Source organism: Drosophila santomea, chromosome 2L, assembly GCF_016746245.2.
Source record: "Drosophila santomea strain STO CAGO 1482 chromosome 2L, Prin_Dsan_1.1, whole genome shotgun sequence".
Taxonomy (NCBI): Eukaryota; Metazoa; Arthropoda; class Insecta; order Diptera; family Drosophilidae; genus Drosophila; species Drosophila santomea.
Window position 1 is genome coordinate 11,306,714 of NC_053016.2, and position 20,736 is coordinate 11,327,449.

The following is a 20,736-nucleotide window of genomic DNA, read 5'->3' on the forward strand; positions in this document are numbered from 1 at the left end:
GAATCGTGTGTCTGAAACAACTTCCGAAAGCTTATGCTCATGCTCCATCGGATTTTGATTTGATGGGGCTCTGGGGTTGCCTTGTGTTGTTTTGTTGTTTCTGTTGTTGTTGTTGTTGCTGTGGTTGTCGGGGGCCGGTGGAGTTGTTGTCTCCGGTTTATTCGCAGTCAGTCAGCCGACGATTGTTGAACCCGACAGACGTGCGCGCACTACATATGTAGCCATTCAGCTCGATCGGCGAGCTTACCCGTTTTTCCCACTGTGTTTTTTTTCGACAATTTCGCGTGCAAAGCGTTGATCACTGCCAAAAATTGCTTTGTGTTCCTGCCGCCCATGTGTGACGCAGTCTTCAACAAAGGTTCTGTGGAACTGCAAACGGGATCAGCATACCGAAACCCTTGTGAGTGAAAAGAAAGTGCCTACAAAAAGGAGTTGATTGAAAGTTGAAAACTAATTGAAAAGGAGCCGCCGCCTGCAAAGTGAACGATCCGTGTGAGTGTGAGAGTGGAATTAAATCAAAACACAATAAGTGAAGTACAACAACACGGCGTTGTTTAAGAACCTGTAATTGAAAACGCACTTGAATACACCCATACAGGCAAGAATAATATGTACAAAAAATAAGCCCAATAATGCGCCATACAACACGTTGTTGACCCTGAGCCAGAGCCTCGTGATTTTCCAAGAACAAGTAGAACCCCATACCCCCCCTTTAGTTCCCCCTGCCCAAAGATGATGGCAATTAGTTAGCATAAGAATTTATGTTGCAGTTTATTGCACTCTTTCTGCCTCCCGTTTCTGGAAAAAACCGTTTGCGCCTTGCAGGGAGCTGAGATTCTGCCACTTGACTTGGTCTTGGTCTTAGTCTTGGTGTTCCGGTTTTTGGTCACGCCCGGGTTTTTCTCGAATTCTGCGAATCCACTTACGTGCATCCCATAAGGCATCTCCATAAAAAACATGGTGTGCTCATCAGTTTTCATTGCAAATGCAATGCGACAATTCAGTTCGATATTTGCTATTTATTTCACTTTGATTTGTCTTGCCTTGTCATGTGTCTCGTCCATAAAATGTTGCTAATAAACAAACGATTATAAAATTTTACCTCTTCAGCGCCTTAGATACGAGTCCAAATAAACAATTTACAACCATTCAAAGCTTTGAAGCTGTGAATTTGTTTATGACTCATTGAATTATGGCTCTTGGTACGCGCACATTTAATCCTTAAATAGATTAATTCATACTTCAGCAAAATAAGTGACTAATAACTACTAACTAATAACTGACTAATATACATTATATATTATAGGTTTTTAATCTAGATTTTCGTTTCAAAACTTCTGCTAACTAAACGATAAAGATACACTTATTTGAAAAACTACCAAGTATATAGAATGGCCACAACCGCTTCTGATTATCATGCCTTTCGACACAATTTTGATTGATTGTATATATCCCAGCGATTAGTTTTTTTTGGCCGCTAGCATTCCCAAACTCTTCCTTTCGTCATGTCATATCTAATCAATAATCGTAGACAACCGAAAAAGTGCTGCTATCGTGTTAAACCCATACGCTTCAAAATCAAAGTTACTTAGTCAACCGCCTTTCGAAATCGAGCGTTGCATTTGCAGTGCAAACTGTGTGGTGAGGAGAACTTGCACTATCGTCAGACGAAATAGCTGCTATAATGTATATGGTCATGAACAATCAAGTGATTACTGATAAAAAATTGAAGCTTTTGGACTGACAAACAAAATACTTGGCAAGCAGATTTGGCCGAGATAAGTGCCCATACACATACGTATACTCGAAATGTATTTTAAGGAAGAATCTTGGCGGAGGGACGTGTGCTGAGTGAATGATTCAAGTAAAAATTACTTATGAGACACCTGTGACTCACTCGCCTGAGATACAAAATCGCGGAACTGAAAAGATCACAATGAAACGACGGGGTTCGCCTACATAAATTGCATTCATTCATAAAAATATACAATAAAATACAAAACAATTCTAGCCGCATTTAGAAGGGAAATGTAATGTCATGGGATTTCGTATTCTGGAGAACCGATTCATATTCGCGTAAAGTATTTTCCCGCTTACGCTGGAATTACTTTTATATTCAGGGTCTTTTTTCTCCCGTCAATTAATGGGCCAACAATTTAGAGAACGTTTGCTGTTAATCGGAGCTATTATCTCTGTGAAAAAGAATACAAATTCCATTTTGTTTTAGTGTATTAATTGATTGCGGTAAGAGTTGTGGAGCAACAAGGTGAAATGTATTTCTCAATGGGATGGATTACATTATCTTAAAATCGTTCTGGTTTCCATGTCTGAAAAGTATTTAGAAGAGTAAAGGTGTATGAACATACACTTCCGAGTTCGACTGATTTAATATCCTTAAATAATCTCTTATTTTGCCATATTAATTAATGATTTTTATGAAGCTGACTTATTTTTATACATTTCATTCCGGTTTCATTCAGTAAATAAAGCTGTGGTCGGAATAACTTCAATACTTCCCTTCTTAAATTATCTGGTAGCTTAATGCAAAGTATATTTCAATTTCACGTTGTTGTTCGTTCAGTAAAAGGTATAAATGCCAACGAAATGGTTATAAAGGCAGAAAGTTGAGCCGACAGACACGAATCGAAAATATTTGTGAGCTCCATTACGCTTGAGTTTGAGTTACTAATTTATAAGATCAACAGAGACTACTGCGCGTGCTCCAAAAACTTAAATATATATAGAAAAAACATTCGAGAATCGATCTGCAGTTGCGAAAACGACTGGGTGCGGAAACTTTTCAGTTGCCAAGTGAAACTCGACGGCAGTGCAGTAAATGCAGCTCCAACTCGATCGCAATACAAGTCAGGCTCTGATGTCGCATTTCTGTTGTCTGATGTCTGATGTCTGATGCCTGTCAAAGCCTAAAAACTGAAACGAGGCCAATGCACGCCACTTGTCGTCTGAGGGGTTTTTAGTTTACCATGAACCGATCGAGGCACTATATACATATACATATAAATATATATATTCAAGCTGCAAGGCGGGCTGCGGTTAATGACACCTGGATTCGATCTTTCTGGGCAGTTATAGAGTGTGATGCCGTGATGCCCGATGCGTGTGAACGATTTCATTTGACGGGTTATTGTAATTGACACTTTGCATTTAATCCAAAAGTCAATAGCAGTAGATAAACAGGCATCTGTTGATTTTCGGAGACGGAAAAGCGTTGTAAATCACATTAAGATATTTATACTCGAAGTGATAATAAAAGTTGTTATTATGGAACTCCTTTTTACACCTTTCTTGGCTGGGAAAGTTTTCAACATTCTTAAAAACTTGTTAGAGAATTGCAAATGTTTATTTTTTTACAGTCATTGATACCCTTATAAGTTATAATGCCTACATATATGTACATACATACATACATACATATGTGCATTTTTAGCCTCGCCAATATCTCAAACAATGCCAAGCTCAATTAAATGAAGTGGGAGCTCGATTTGAATTTCTACTTAGCAAACTAACGATAGAAATGGAATAATGAATAATATAATAGATCATGTTGATTAAAATACACGTTTCTCTCCGGTAATGCAAAAAATAAAAAATAGTAATAATAAACCAACGTTTTTTACGCTTTTGAACTTTTCGGTGATTTTCCAGTGAGAGATTCTAGATAATGTTCATTTCGTCGTTTATTATATTGTATATGGGCATGTACATATATATTTTTTACTGCCACAAAACTCGTTTTGTCGTAAAATGTTTTATATGATTAAAGAGAGGGGCTGAAGTTGTGAGGGGATGTCTGATAGGCGTATAAAAAGTTAATTAAGTAAAGTGCATTAGATGCTAAATGCAACTTACTAATCAATTTTTCAAATTGAAACCGCTTAGCTAAAGATTTGCTCCTTCAAAAGTGCAATCAAAGCCCAGAAATAATTTCGCTTGCTAATCCGACTCGTGGAAATGGGTTATGCATATGAATTTCAGTTTCGTTTTTATTAAAATGTTGTTTGAAAGAATTCGCGCATTGCATGCATCGCTCGAGTGACTCGTGAAATTGTACATTGTAGTTCGATTGTTATTGTTCGCAGTTCGCAGTTTTGGTGCTGAATTTGTTTTGCACTCTGTGCGGAAGTTATTCGCTTGCAAATTTTTACCTGTGTCATGCGATTTTTTCTCTCAAATTACCAAAACAATTCAGTTTCGACCTAGTTCAAAGGTCAGGGTAAAAAAATAAAGAACGAGAAATCCACATCCAAATGCTGTTTGCTTTGTCGGGTTTACTTAACGAGATATGAATCGCAAACTTTTCACAGCCCATTAAAAAGACAAGAGACAACTTAAATGATTTTTGCTGAATGCTCTTTAATTGTTTACCCCAATTAATGACTCGGAAAAGGGTTGCTATATGGCAAATCGAAGCTGACTAAGTGGCTAAGCTTTCGTACACAAATTATGATTTTTACACTTAGCTTAAGCAAAAGTTGTTTGACTCGTTTCAAGGTAATGCAAATTTATGTCAAGATAATTTATAATTACAATTTAGGTTTAATTTATAGAGATTTTTAATAGGCACACTTTATGCAAAACCTATTTGTGCATATATTTATTGAAAAATTGTAGAAGTGGGTTGTAAAAAATCAAAATTTTTGAAATTCAAAGACTGAATTTAATGTAATGGCTATGGGTATATTCACTATATAATACACTATATATTATATGGAATTTCAGTTGTTTCTGAAATCCCATAAGCTTACCCAAAGTTCAATATTTCTCAAACGCCCCTCGTGGTGTATTGTATAATGCCTTTCGAGTTGGCATGAGTTTCACGCACAAAACGTGTAGACATCAACAAATTGCATTACACGGCTTAAAGTAACAGTGGCAACGGAAAGGTAGCAACTAAATGACTGCTATTCATTTCAGCGCCGCTGATTGACATTCAATTACCAAATAGCCCCGCCCCCTTTCCCCTTTCTCGTCATCGCAGGAACTTTAATGAGTGTTGAGCGCTTTTCCATTCAACTGTCGCCGAATGCTTCGAATGCTATGAATATAGCAACGGCTTTATCAAAAGACAATCAATTGATCGATTGTCGCATCTGGGTCTCACATGATTCGCTGTGGTCTATGAACTCTGGAGAAGCTTACTTGTTTTTTCTTTCGGTGTTAAACATATCTTTACAACCAACAAACAAGTGTCTTGGTTCTTGACACCTTAAAGTCAAGTGAAATCGGGTAGTTACCTTATCTGCACTCAGAGATTAGCTTCATAGAATGAACTTGGAGATAAACCAAAAAATGGGATCTAAGCAACCAAAATTTGTCAAGTAGGTGCAAAGAAAGTTACATCGACAATGTAACTGCAATTTGAAGCTATAAAATATTATAAAACTATTTTCAGTTCAGTTTGTTGAACTTTGTTTCGGTGTTGCCGTTATCAACTCGTTTAAATTCAATTAGCAATCTTTCGATAAGAGCTTACAAAACTGAATTAGTAATCTATTGATATGACTTTACAAAACTGAATTTGCAATCTATTGATAAGATTGTAGAGAACAGAAAACGACGATAACAACGAGGTGAAGTTACACAGCTAAACTGGGTGAAAAAGCAGTACAATAGATTTTTCGTCAGCCTAAAAGTATGCCAATTTGGGAACCTTAGGTGGGTCCGCACCTCCCACCACCCAACGCAATGCCACCCCCCTGGGCGCCCACCCACCTGTGCAGAGAATGTGGCCTCAATTTGCAGAAACGCTTATCGTTCAAAGCGTTAAGTAAACTCAGGCAGGCAAACACGAGTACATGTGTAGCGAGGTTATCTTCGTGTTGGCGCGGTGCAAGTTTAAAAAGTTTCAATTACTCCACCAACACCGACACCAACACACGCCCACACACACACATGCAAGCACACACGCGGACAGAAGTGCAAGGCTTGAGCAGGTGTCACAATACAGCAACAGGTTACAGTGGGACGAGACTAGGTCATAGTGAACAAAATTAGTCCACGCTTGTATTTCACTTATTCATTTAACTTCACGGATGTTGAATTTTTTATTTTTGTTGCTTTTTAACTGTTGAATACAAATATTAAAAAGTCAAATTTAATAGGTTTTTTTTTATAAATGCTATGCAAGTAAACACTGTGTACAACCTGCGCACTAAGCTACTTGAAAGTCTGCGAAATAATGACAACGAAATTGAAACTGAACTGCACAGAAAGGCGATAACGCATGGTCATAAATTTTAAAATATTCTTGCACATTCAATCTGATAATGTTGGGGACGCGCCTCGCCACCTGGCCCACGGTGCAAAAAGAGAGCAAAAGAGAGAGTTGGCGTTGTTCAGTCGGGAGAGAAAAAGAGCGCCAAAAAATAATCATAGTTAAAAATTGTCGCAAAATCATCACTCTCTGGCAGTAATATATCATGCGCGATCGATCAATGGGGCTCCAAAACTGCTTCTGCCCACCACCCCCTCCCGCGGCTCCACTTCCACAGAGAGAGTTTATAAAGTGGGTGAAGCAGAGAGAGAGAGAGCCTTCTCCAGTAGCTCCTCTCACATCCACTCACTTTTATCACACACACGTACACTCAACAAAATAACAGCCACTAACAAAATATTCTCAGTAAAAAATTAATTATTCCGATACAATATATTACTTAACGAGTAACAAAGGGAGAAATATTACAATAAATTAGGCATGTATGGAATTTACTACTTTTGGTTCTGGTTCTACATGGTATACGTGTCGTATGAGCAATATTTTGGTGAAACGAGACTATTGAACTACTCTTTAATTCAGATAAATAAATACCAATTTCGCTCAGTGTAGAGTGGAGAGCGGGTGGAGAGCGCCATCAGAGCGCGATTTGGGTTTGGGGCCACTTCATGTGCCGATAAAAGCTGTCTCCACACGCTCACCGTTCGCCACTGAAAAAAAATTTCTGGAACGAGTCACACGCACCGCACGTTCCTCCGCGGAGCAACAATAACAACATAACTCGTCGTCGTCGCAGAAATCTGAATTTAATTTATTATTCCCAAACAGCAATCATAAATTAATCAAAGCATTACGTTACAACACAAAAAAACGATTTTCGGACTCGGATTCTCTTCACTTTTTTTGTCCGAGCGGAGAGTAAAAACAAAAAAAAAGTCAAGAAAGCAAGAGGAAGAGGAAGAGCAGGAGGGAGCCAACAACAAAATGTGCCGCTGCTGTCAAAAGTGAGTAAACGCTATGAATTTCCCCCAATCCCCCCCACCGCTCGCTTGACCAACTTGCTCCGCATTCGAGCCAACAATTCACTTGGCTAATAACACATTCCGAATCGTTTTATTTTCGCATTTTCATTTGTAGCTGCTGGGAAGATTTCTACTGGAATTGCTTCGAGGAGCGTTTCTGCTACGACGAATCCATCGGTGAGTTTTTCAGCTACTTTGATTGTGGCAGTTGACGGATACGCGCTAGTCGCGATTACCTGAACTGAACTGCCACTCAGATACCGATACAGATACAGATACAGATACACACTCTCTTCGCGCGCAACACACACACACAAGAAACTAATAAGATCTTGAAACGCACAATGCTACGGCGATTTTGCGCGAATTCGCGCGATTTAACGTGTTTGGCATTTGGAATCGAGTACGAGTACGTAAAAGGAAAAAAAACATTGGCAGATAAATCAGTTATATGGCAGTCTTGGCCAAACTTGCATATATAGAGGGTGTCTTCAAAAGTTTCGCTTTAGTAAGCTGCGCAGAGTTTTGTTTACATAAATATATTAACATACATATTATGTAGAATGACAAGAAATATTTCGTTATTTAACAAGAAACAAATTAAAATTAATAATGTTTCCAAATTAAATTTTCACGCGTGAATGGTAGAGTTTGGTTTATAATTTCGATCAAATTCGGTTTCCGTAGAAGACTCACTTTCTGTTTGGAAATGAAATTTAAGAGGAGAGGACTGGGAAGTTTCTAGAACAAATTTGTTTATAAAATGATTTGTTTATTTCATGTACTAATTTCGCCACCTCCTTGTCCCTTAGCCAACTACAATCCCGAGGAGGACGAGGACTACCTGGCATCCAGAAAGAATGGCCAGATTATTGGACGCATACAGCCGACATCGGCGGATAATAATAATTCGCTGACGGTGCCCCAGCCGATTTGCGATCAGCCGCAAATGAGGCAGGGCAACTCGAGCCTGGGCCTGAGCCTAATGAGGTACTAATTGATAGATCAAATCCCGCTCCAGAGATCGCATTTCGCACTTTGTTTGGAAGGCTGGCGGTTAGCGAGTAATTGGCATGCTCGTGTTCGCTTACTGTTGGCAATAACAATTGGCATATGTATATATAATCAATGTCTACTTTCATTTGTGGCCCTTTCAGCGCCAAGATCCACGAGGAGGACTATCGCCGCGAGACGCAGATCAATGTGCCCAACCTGGGGCCAGAGATATTGGCGGTGTTTGCCAACTCGCAGATCTTCCAGGACCATCAGCCCACCAAGCTGAACCGGATCAGCACCAAGACCTATCTGGCCGGGATCCATTCGCCGAATCGCGAGATGCCGACAACACCGCGTCTCAGTGATCAGGATCGATTGCTGCGGCGACTGGAAGGTAATGATGGCCCCAGTGGTGCACACACCCCACTTTTGGGTGGTGCTGGTAATGGTAAAAGCAGCGGCAAGAGCACCCGCAGCAGCAGCATCGTCTCCAGCGGTGTGCCCAAGGTCAAGTTCTATCTGAACTGAGACCCGATGACATTGATGGCATCGATGGGCTTCGGGGTTCAATGGGTACTAGCAGTATTTGTGCCAAAGATTGAGGAACTCTCGCAATGCGGATATAATCGATGGGAGAGTGATCAATATCGCCAAAATGTGACTTAATATTATTAACTAATTAGCTATAAGTGTTGCCAATATCGCATACGACGAGTATACACAACGCCAACAAATATTTGAAAGAGACAGCAAGGCCCAGTGTGGCTGGCATTTAGTATTATCTATACTCATAAGTAGGCTAACTTAAGTTAACTTAAACGTTTACCATTTAAGTCTTAATTGTTGGACCTTGTAATTGTTTAGTCCTAAGTGACAAATAGCAAACAGTATGATTTTCATAAAGTTTTTAAACAAAAATTTCGCTTGGGTTTCACTTTTACGCTCCACATCTTAATTATCGGTGTTACACATTCTGAAATGTTTTATCCAATTTAATTGACTAACTTTATATTTAGAGAAAAGTTCGGTTGAATACATCATTTTGCCTTTAAATCGTGTTTTCCATCATTTCAGCTAATTATTTTGTGCACTTTGAACAATTGCTTTGTTCGTCAAGTTGGCATTACTCAACAGCTTTTACTAATTGCTTGGGACTGGGATCGCTTAGTCAAACATATTCACATTCAAAGCGTTCAGCTTGAAGAGAGATTTCTCAGAAGTGGTTAAAACAATTTCACTGAGAAACTTCGAAGTCAATCCTTAAAAAAATCTGAGCTTCTAATCAAATTCAAAACAAAAAGGGAACCTAAAAAACGCAGAAATAATATTTAAACGAGTTTTCATGACGATGTAAAAAGCATATGTCATATTTGCCCAAACAATTATTATAATTTGACAGTCAAAACTTTTCCGCAGGCATGACTCACAATCCATTAACTCCATTTAGCTTCAAAAATATTCATTCATTCATTCGAACCTCCAACAAGGAAAAGGGGAGAGGAACAAATCTGGATCTGAAGCCAGATTTAATTAACAATTTTATTTCTCAGTGACGCAGACAGCACCTTAAAGTGCCGGTGTCATCTGGAGATAAAAACAGAAAAATATCTTGTTGTACGTCACACATTTGATATCATATTTGGGAAGAGAGATAAAAGCATAGCCAATTGGAGATGATCTAATGGACTATTAGGCCTGCCAATGATTTATAGCAATATTCGCAAATTGGTTAATCACTGCGCCCAACTTATTCCACCAAGCCCATCATTGCACCATTCCATCAGCAGAACGAAGCGAACCCAATTAGTCAAATTTCGATTTTCTTATCGAGACCATAAAAGTGTGTTAACAGCAAATAAACACATAGGCAATATGAATATTTTCGCCCATTTATGTATATTGTCCAAAATACACGTATGGGTATATTTTTTATAGATAAGAGACTCGAGGTGGTAATCAGTTTTTGCATGCTAACGATCGATTCCTCAGCTTTTCCTCAGCTGATAAAAGTAAAGGTGCACAGAAACCGTCAAGTTTGTAGATGTGTGGTGCTTGTCATTTCAGTCTAAAGAAACTCATTTATAAACTCCGACAAAAGTTGATTATTTATATGTATCATCGTTTCTGGTATAGTTTAATTAAAAAAGAAGCAACCACTCAACATGAGTACCTCTATAGAAAATAAACTCAACGTTAATATTTTGTATACTTAATGGCTTAGATTTGTATTTACCTCAATACATTAATGATCGTCTCCATTTCAAAGAGAGTAGGCATAAATATTTAAACAACAGGTGTTGTATGTATCAATATTTAACAAATCGCTTTTAATTATTTATATGTTCGGATAATCTCAGGTTTCATTTCGCGATTTAACAAAACATTAACAACGATCAATACGAAATTGAACAATAAACAATTAATACCCCAATTTCGCAGAATTGTCATGCATGTTTTATGCCCTGGACTATTTTATTTATACTTGTAAATTATATTGTTATACGTGTGTATGATATCTTAACTACATTCACGTAGTCATCACGTTCTGTGGCCGATGTGGGATGACTTTTCCGATTCGCCAGTCGAGGGCTCCTATTCATTTATAGCCGTTTTTTTAGGTATTTCCCCATCTACATCATATAATTTCGTCAGCACCTTTTACCCTATAAAGCTGACGTTCATTGTCGGGGGCTAGACGATAATTAAATCGTTAATAATTAAATACGTCATCTTTTATCGCTTAACTCATTTTGCTTTCTCGAAATAGGATCTAATTAGTTTCCGATTAAGAATTATTAAAGTCTAATTTTAACTAATATGTAGGTATCTCCTTTGTTACATAATATAACGAGTTTAATCTTTAGCTAAATTTCGTACTTTTAATTTATTTTCACAAATAAATAAGAAAACAGAATTTAATAAGTTGGTATTTGACAATGGCTTGCCTTCAAAGCGCATTCTAGTTATCCAAATAAGAAAAATTGTTTGCATTGCAGATATTGACTGAATCAGAATGATTACTACATTCAATACTGATAAGAAAATCGTGCGACTTTATTCATTTGATGCTTGCATGTATCTGTTAAGTTGATATATTTTCTGTGAAAAAGACATTTAAAAGTCAACTTAAATGCTCAAATTTTGAAAGTACAGTTAAGCCAAAAAATGGCAAGTAAGAAAAAAACGTAGTTCTTCTATCATTGTTACATTTTAGTGATTTCCGACTCTAAAACTTCCATTTTAGCCAAAGTCGAGGGCTACTTATTATCTGCAAATATCTTTCCTATCTGCCATGAACTCAACCCTTATCTTGTTTGCCAACCTTTTATGCGTCTTACTTGTCATCTACTTTTCCAACTCTTCCCGCCAACTTGATGTTACTGAGGTCTTACAAAGTTAATATTGTCATTTCCGAGAGTTGGCTAATTTGGGTACATTAAAATCAGAACAATACCTCTAAATTATAAGGATTTAGTTACTTTAGTTAACACCGTTTAAGATGAGTATGCCTTCTCTTTGCAGGAGATGCCACTGATGCGAGAACAGGATCGGCTGAGAAGCGAATCACCTTCACATTGGCTCCCAGCTCTGCCGAATGCTCGCCCTCGGGTAGCCAAACGACACTTACTCCCAAAAAGTTCGAGGCCATTGCCGAGGAGGAGAAGGAGGATGACAAGGCCGATGATGATGAGGAGGAGGAGGAGGTCATGGAGGAGGTGGTGCTGCGACCTCGCCTCATCGACCGGCATCCCCATCTGCTGTCCAATCCTAGTGGCCTGACCACCACGCCCAAACGGATCCTGCGATCCGCCAAGAGCGTTCCGCACATGCATGTCCGCTCGTCGGCCAGTGAGACGGATATATTCTCCATAAGCGGTACGATGACCGGAAGCAGCCAGATCAGCATGACGCCGGAGGTACCATCGATCTCGTTCAGTAATCTTCCGAAGAATTACGAGGACACGCCCACCATCGAGAAGTACAGGGTGTCGCAGAGTCTATATTCCATTCAGACCGCAAATGCTGCACGGGCCACACAAGATGATTACTCCATGCCGCGCTACTTCCGTCGATCTGCCATGCTATTGACCCAGAGCTCTGAGGTCCTGCCCGGCGCCAGTTCACTGGCCTCCATGTCGCCATCTATCGCCTCGTCCTCTGCCTCGCCCGGTTCCTCAAAGGATGAGCTGCGTCGCCCAGAGAAGGAGAAGAGCAAACGACTCCAGATGTTGCGCGGAAATCTACCGCCCTTACTTATCCATTCCGTGTCCTTCAAAAGAAATCGCGACGAGGGCAAGCAGGTTGACTAATCGCCCTCCAGATACATATATATATATACATTTATATAATTGTTAACCACTTTGTCCATGTTTTTAATGTCTAATATGTATTAGCCGTTAGTACCTGCTTATGCGATTTCTGTATTATCTTCTAAGCAATGACCTTGTCCAAACAATTCTTCAGTATTCGGATGTACTTCAATTTGAATTAATGATTGATATTACAAAATAAATTGTATTTTATCCAAAAAGAAAAACAATAACAGATTTAAAATAAATACACTTATAAAAATATTTGTATTTAGCTGACAAACATATATGTATGTATGTATTTATGATTATATTGAAAATAAATATAATTTAAAAAAAAGTGACTTACATCTCTCCCCGACGGGGAATTGAACCCCGGTCTCCCGCGTGACAGGCGGGGATACTAACCACTATACTATCGAGGATGTTGAACAATGGGTGTCAAACTCACTTTTTCGGCTTACACAGTATGAATGATTGTTTCAATTTCGATCGGTTCACATTTTTACAGTGAAGGCAGAGTGCTATGTCTAGATGATTGTCTGACAAAACACAAACAACATCCTCGATAGTATAGTGGTTAGTATCCCCGCCTGTCACGCGGGAGACCGGGGTTCAATTCCCCGTCGGGGAGAGATGTAAATAATTTTTACATTTTTTTTATATTATTTATATGCAAATGCCATTTATTATTTATTTGTACTCAATAAACAAAAACTTTACCTATCTTTTAAAAATTTGTTCTGTCATTTTCGTAATACGTAATAAATTACAAGTTTTAGAAAAACAGTTCTATATAATGCTACATCATATAAGGATAATAAATCTTGGTAAAACAATACTAATATATGTAATATATATGTATATGAAAAAATAGTTCATACAAAAGTTTTCGCTCAATACGAATAAATAAGTTTCTTCACGGGGTAACTGAAGCCCGAACAAATTCAAGTTAGCACCCAGCATGGCAGCGCTGGTTGTAGAAAATCCCACTGGCAACGCTGGTCCATCAGTTTTCAGTCGTATTGGTGTGTGTTTGTACAACAAAACATTCTGGTTGTTTTATTTGCGAGGTGCTTTTCTATAAACATATTAAATAAATAAAAAAGTTACCTATATTTTATTTAAGTTGTGAATAAAATAAATATGAACAAAAGCTCGTGCAAGTGAATTAGTTAAATTGTAAATTATAAATAAAGCAATACATATAAACGGCCGGCAAAACAGAGAGCGCAACTTTTAAGAGAGAGAGAGAGAGAGAGCCAAATAGGAAAAGATTAGAGTTGCCAGGTTCCAGTTAGGTACCAAACTGAAAACCGGTACACCTCTGATGTTATGTTTTGAAATATTATAGGGCTTACAGCAAAGCCTTTAAATTCTTCGTCAAGCTTTGAAACTATCATTAATTATTTGAGCATTTTTCTGAAATCAAAAGTGTTAATTTTTTATTTTATTTGTATTATTTTTTTTGTGCACGTGCCCCCAGTTTGTTGCTATTAAAAATTCGTACACAAACGCCCTTGACACGCGCAGTCGCACCCGCCTACTGAGAGCGGAACGATGGAACTTTTATAAGCACTATTTTTGTTTTAAGTAAAATGCTATCAAGAAACTATGTATTTTACATAGTATTTCACTTTTAAAATTTTTATGAATTCCATAAATAAATAACATAAATATTTTAAGCACTGCGAGAGAGAACTAAAACTTTTTGTTGCCGATTTTTGTGAGGGGGAGTTTAAGTTTATGAGGCGAAAGAAAGTGAGAGGAGAGAGTTTATTGAAGAGAGCTATTCATTTTGAAAATTCTCTTAAGCTTTGTTCGCAATAAAGGACACAAAAACCACGATTTTTGTTTTTATACATTATATTACATTCCGCAATATTAAACAAAATTATGCGTACTTGGAATTTTAAGTCATATGTTCTTAAAAATTTTTTTGAAATTGGTTGTTGTATATTTAGGTCAATTTAATAATTTCCCAATTGTGTGCGTTTTTTTAAATTTATATATTTGTTTGTTGACCAGCTGTTAAGAGAAGAGCAGAGTGAGAACAAAAGAGAGTGGACATGTTTGACGTCGAACCAAAAAAGTGACCGTTCGCGACATCGCAGTTACGGCTGGAAAACGCACTAACGCGCGCAAATGCACTAGCGCCAGAGAAAGTGCCATCTCTCTTTCGTGCCAGTTCTCTTTTCATTCGAAAATTTAACGCCCGCGCTGCTGCAGCGCGTTGCTCCGGTTGGAAAATATCTGAAAACAGCATTAATAAATAAACAAAAATATTGGATAAATCGCCGGAAAAACGCAGCAAAAAACGAAATTTGGTTTCTTGTAAAAATATTGTTTTTCAAGATATTTTCTTGTTTATTTCCGTAAATTCGACGAGGATATATCTCAATCTTTCGCGTTGATAAACAAATTCCAGCACCGCAACCTTTGTGTAGGGGGCAATTGTGAAAAGTGATTTGTCCATTGTGTACATTAATTAATAAATTGGTAATTGCTCAATTGAGAAACATGTGCAATCGAGTGCTAGTGTGAGTGCGTGTGTGCAACAATAATAAAGCCGAAAATTGCCCAATTGCAATTGGCAAGCGCAATAAAAGTTGAAATATTATGGCACATTAGAAAAAGAAAATTACGAAAACTGTGTTTCCCCCAAAGTTTAGGCCGCAACGCAGCGAATCCAAAAAAAATACAATTTCGGCAATTTTTCCCCATATTTTTCATTGATTTTTCGCCTGGCGCGCACCCATCCTGTGGGAGGGAGCGAGAGGGCGACAGAGTTGGAAGGAGAGCCAGGCTTTTGTATTCTGTTTTGTGTACGTTTTGGCAATGGAACAGTACTGGCACTCTCTCGCTCTCTCTTTAACCCACCCTTCCTGGCTGGATTATCCTTTTTATATTTTGTTTATTTCTCTATTTTCCTGGACACGTTTTGTGCCCACCATTCGTTTCGCTGCATTTCATTCTCGCGGCGTTTCAAATTGGCCACACACCGACTCAGAGAGAGTGCGAGAGAGAGAGCAGCTCTCTCTTGTTTCTCTTCCCCACACACACCCACCCCCCGCATAATGTTTTTCGGCTCTGCCTTGTGCCCCCCATTCGCATCTCTCTGCAGTCGTTGTCCTTTGTCCGCAGCGCGTTGCCAACCGAAAAAAAAAACTAAAGTACTGTTGTCATAATAAGAAATTAATCTGGGAAAATAGCAGAAGTTGTAAATTCCATGGGATTTTAAAAAGGTTTTTTATTAATTAAAAGGGCTTGGATTAATATTTCTCAACGCCCTTTTATTAGTTTAAAAGATTACAAAATTTTTAAAAATACTGATTTCAATTCAAAATTGTTAACATAATATGTTGTTCTGTGCCAGAAATTAATGTTCAGGATTAGCTCCGCCTGCGGCCATAACTTTGGATTAAGAAACTGAAATCTAATCCAGTTTTTCTGCTCCCATCCCCACAGTATTTAAGCCAGAAACAAAGTGAATAAGGCAAAATTGAATAAAGCAAACGAAGAAACCAAGGAAATATGCTCAGAAAACGCATTCATAGCCTACTTATCGCATGAAGAACCGGTACCGTTAACGGATAATCGCCGTCGCGTTAATTCGACCGTATCGCCTCGCCCCCCTTCGCCGTTTCGCCCGTTCATATAGCCGATATAACCGTTATCGCGCCCGTGCATCTGCGCCTGCATCTGTGTGCGTGAGTCCTTGTATCCTCTGTACATATGTACAATATTTGTCGTCGTCGTCGTCGTGCATCGTTGTTGTTGTTCTTGCTGTTATCCTATTATTCATCGTCGTCCGCTGGCATTAATCTGCGTATAAAGTAAATATAACAAATTTGTGTTCTTCGGTGTTGTCTCGTGTAAGTGTCTATAATTTGTTTAAGTACGACAAGCGATCGGTGCGAATCAAAAAATTCCAATTCACCAGTCGTCGTCGTCAGTGTGTGCAAATCGATAATCGAGCTATCAGAACAACCACAACAACAACAACAACAACCCAATCAATCGATCAATGTCAGCAAACAAACGATAAACAGGACTCGCTGGGACTAATCAATTGCGTAATCTTCCGAAAATTTTGGATCCCAACGTGCAAGGAGTTTCAACTTTTGAACAAAAATCCATTCTATTTTACAGTTCTTGGAAAGGTAAGCTCGAAATGAAATATCCTATTAGTTAATGAAACCCAAGTGCCTCATGTTCTTAAATCAATTAAGATTTTTCTCAGTGTGTGAATGTGTTTTTTATAAATGTAAAGAAAGACAACTTTAAAGCTTAAATGTTTTTATACTGAAAACAAATATATATTAATGATTTTCAATTGAAGGAAATTAAGTGTCGATTAAGACCAATCGTTTAATTTTCCGGAAAATCAGCAACTATTTAAACAACATACATTGGCATGTTAGAAATTCCATTAACACTGGTCTCGTTATCTCCAGCTCCCAAAAATCTAGTTTTGTCCATGGGATAAGTGAATGCACATCGGTCGTGCCGGGGAATATCTATATTTAGCGCACGTATTGTCCTTTGGCCACGTTCTAGGATAAGGAAGGACATACCTTGGTAGGGGTCAACAAAAGTCGTTTTCGATATTTGCGTACGCCGCACACACGACTGCAAGGGTGTGGATTCGAGTATGGGACGAGACTCATTAGGACGAACAGAAAATGGTTGAAATGCACTTTTGCAGACAGACTCAAATTCACTCGGACCCTACACACAGCAGGAGATATCGGAGCTCAGACAGAGATACAAAACGGAGCGATTTCCATTTGAAATGTAAACAAAGCACGCTGATACCAGCACAGTGGAGCAGATGATTGGGCAGACGGCGAAACAAAGGAGAACCAAACACTTAAGATACGGCTACAGTAGAAACCACACAAAAGGGACAAACTGGTAAACTGGTGATTTGAAAATGCTGATAAGAATGTGGTAGCTATTTAGTGAAATCTTAAGGATATTAGTTTGAACAAGTTCTTAGGTTGCGTTCAAATAAAACCTTAAAAGTATAGGTATTTTAAGTTATGTTATTTAAGAGCTGTTCTTCAGTTGGTTAACAGTTCTTGTTATTGGTTTCGATAAATTGAAATTATTAAAAACGGAATTATTTTACATGGAGTAGTATGTACTCAATCCGTTAAGCGTCTACTCATTGACACGCAAGCAGAAAAAACAGAACAACGTGTTTTCGACTCGAGAATCTGATTTAGTTCTGCCCCACCCGCATTTACGTCTGCATTACTTAGCCGATTTCCCAGCTGTAATCTTTGCTTTTCCTATCCGTGATTCTTTACTCTCGTTGTGCCATACATTTTCGATTGAAGAAATGGTCTTCGACATCGCTTTTGATAGCTTTAATCTTTTAATCGCTTGCATATTTAGAAATTTAACAGACAGCCATCTACGCTAATCCGCCGAGATTACCCTAATGGGATTTCGTTTCTCCAGTTGTGATTCCCCATAATCTTTCATTTTTGTAAATGGGCACTTCTTGAAATGTTATCCCAAGTTCTTATGGTAATTTGATGCTCTCTTATTAAATGTTTTACGCATTAATGAATTATATATTTTTTTAATACATTTGATTTGCTTCCCATTGTGCAGTGGCGGGTGAGCTTAGTCTGTGGTTAAGATGACTGTGTACTTCTGGCTTTTAACCTCCTTCGCCACTCCAAGACCCATTTCACATTCTTCCAGCCAAGTATGTAATCTATGTATCTAAGTATAACCAAAGAAGCCCGTATGTTTTGTATTATGTTACACAAATATTTAAGCTGCCTTAAGTAGATACAACGAAACGCGTTCAAGATACACAAATATGTGTAGAAAGAAAGACCCAAGGAAAAGCGCAACAACAACAGCGCCTCGGAAGGAAAAGTTACATTTCAGTTAAATGTGCGGGTGCTGAGCGTAGTGGGTGGTGGAAATCCCCCATCTCCCCAACAAACAAAACTAGAAAAGCCAAAGTCGTGCAGTAAGTTATCACTACCAAAGAAATTGAATGAGCAGACCAACATATAGATGGATTAACAGGCAAATTCAAACTGAGTTGGCACGCAAAACTGCTAAAAAAATAGGCAGAAACACAGATAATTATATACTTTGTGGCGTAAAGTAATCAAATTTACAAAAATTAAATACTTTAGTTTTGCAATCCGAGACATAACTATATGATTATTATGAAGCAATTCAAAATTAAACCTAATTTGTTTGTTTATTGAAGTATATATTAAAGTGGACTGCATATTTATTCAACTGCTGATCATTTTTTGGGTAACTTAAATGTAAATGTAAATGCAAATAGACGTCAACCAAATAATCATCACTGACTGAACTCGGTTTCTGTCCGTCTAGCTAACTGGTTCTCAGTTGGTTGTTTTGGTAGCACTTGGACTGTTTTTCTTCTTTTGCCATGCTTGCTATTTGTATAAGTTGTCTACTGATGCTATGCTGTTGTCTACCGATACAATTTTTCCTCGTTTTGTTATCCATTGATACGCATATCGTTTGCCATTTGCCATTTGCTATTTGCCCCCAACTTCGAAGCGATTCAATTCAATTTCTACGATTTCATCTCGACCAGACTGCAAGTTGGCAATAAGAGCAAAAAAAATGTAGCGTCGCATCCATGAGATACTTTTTCTAGACATTCCAACCAGCAATGCTCCCCATGCTTATGCTAATAAATTTCAATAAATTCATGAATTATTTTACGGCCTAAATCTCGCTCGTTGGTTCTATGCATTTGTATCTGTATCTGGTGATGTTTTTCCTATTTTGTTGCCTCCGTAATCTGACTAATACGCAATGCAGCTGGAGTTGCTTTTACCGGAATTTATAGCCAACAACCCAGAAAGGGATAAATAAGGAAAAAAGACTGAATTCGTTTCGTTTTTCCAGATCTGCGCTGTGGGCGTTTTGTACTAATCAAGATACACGAGTCTAAAATGTTATTTTAACTCTTTTTCTCTCCATGCCCTATTTTTTTCCAATTTGGCTGGAATCAGGATTTATTCTCCATTGGCAAGAAAACAGCATACAGTTCTTAATAAAATGTGCAAGCGGATTGGTGGCAATATTTATCGACATGATTTAATTATGAAACTCAAGAAAGTAAGATAATATTGCAAAGAAAATAAATTACTTACATTACTTACAAATGCCATCAATATCGGCACAATATCAATGCTTGTTATTTACCAAACGAAGAAAATTCGGTAAAGAATTTCGTCATTTATTTGATTATAATCATTTTTCTTTGTCAGCCCTGCAAAAATGAAATGTGGGTAACAAAAAAGTCGAAGAATTTTTGGGCAAACAGGAAAGCAAAGTAAACACTTATAAATAAAAGGACAGAGACAAACAAATAGCGAAGCCAAGGTAAGAAAATAAAATATTCCTCGGCTGGCGTGTTGACCAAATTAAGACCGCAAGTGGCTGGCTGGCTGGCTGGCTGGCCAAAATGATTGATTTACTGACGGTATCATTGACACTCAATTCGAGCTGCTATCTCGGCCACACCTACCGTAGATTTGGGTAAAATCGACAGATGGCAGGGACAAATGGATTTCGCTTAATTAAATCCAAAAAAAAAGAGAAAAACACAAAGTTAATCTATTGATTTTCGCCGAAAAACAACATGAAAGTCATGTTTATTGATAACAAATTGTATACTTTGTGTAAGTTTCACTTTATATAAAACGTAATCTCAGCAAACATGAATGGCAACTTGTGTGTTCTAATATAACATATGCAATGTAATACTTTGCCCGCATAAAAATTTATTGAGTGCACAAATTGGAATTTGTTTGGGGAGGACAATAAAATCGCAATTAAAATTTCCACTTAATCTAAAATCACTGGCACAATAGAAAAACCCATGAATATATAATTAAATTATTAATTAAAATATAATTAAAGCTTTTGCTTTAAAGAACTTCTGCCTTGGCCCTAATCCCCCCCTTCTCCCCTCTCCAGCGACACTTTTCAATGGCCATTCGCGTGTAAAAAGTTAATTGCAAAAAAAAAAGTAAACAACAAAAGCGGCTATAGTTCTTTTTATGGCACACTTTTTAATGAACCTATTGAATTATATCAGTATGCTTCCGTTCAAAAATGTTTTAATAACATTCTTTGTTTATGACTTTATGGC

The 20,736-nt window shown here is 37.9% G+C and overlaps 2 protein-coding genes and 2 non-coding genes across 4 annotated transcripts in view; 3 read left to right on the forward strand and 1 right to left on the reverse strand.

Moving 5' to 3' along the window:
* The first annotated feature begins 154 nt into the window (after positions 1-154).
* Positions 155-12,778, forward strand: LOC120455089. Its single transcript, XM_039640966.2, has 6 exons — positions 155-492; positions 7,064-7,239; positions 7,373-7,434; positions 8,070-8,247; positions 8,415-8,647; positions 11,776-12,778. Exons 2-6 carry the CDS (start codon positions 7,220-7,222, stop codon positions 12,561-12,563), a joined length of 1,281 nt encoding a protein of 426 aa, XP_039496900.1. The 5' UTR covers positions 155-492; positions 7,064-7,219; the 3' UTR covers positions 12,564-12,778.
* Positions 12,779-12,916: 138 nt separating this feature from the next.
* On the reverse strand, positions 12,917-12,988 carry Trnad-guc. The gene has a single exon. It is a non-coding gene; the product is annotated as a tRNA-Asp (tRNA).
* Positions 12,989-13,125: 137 nt separating this feature from the next.
* Positions 13,126-13,197, forward strand: Trnad-guc. The gene has a single exon. It is a non-coding gene; the product is annotated as a tRNA-Asp (tRNA).
* A 1,307-nt stretch (positions 13,198-14,504) lies between these two features.
* The window catches only part of LOC120444348 (semaphorin-1A), a 133,283-nt gene continuing 127,051 nt past the window's right edge, over positions 14,505-20,736 (forward strand). The window contains exons 1-2 of the mRNA XM_039623931.2: positions 14,505-15,062; positions 16,032-16,726. The gene's annotated coding sequence lies outside the window, so the exon portion shown is untranslated. The remainder of the gene's footprint in view (positions 15,063-16,031; positions 16,727-20,736) is intronic.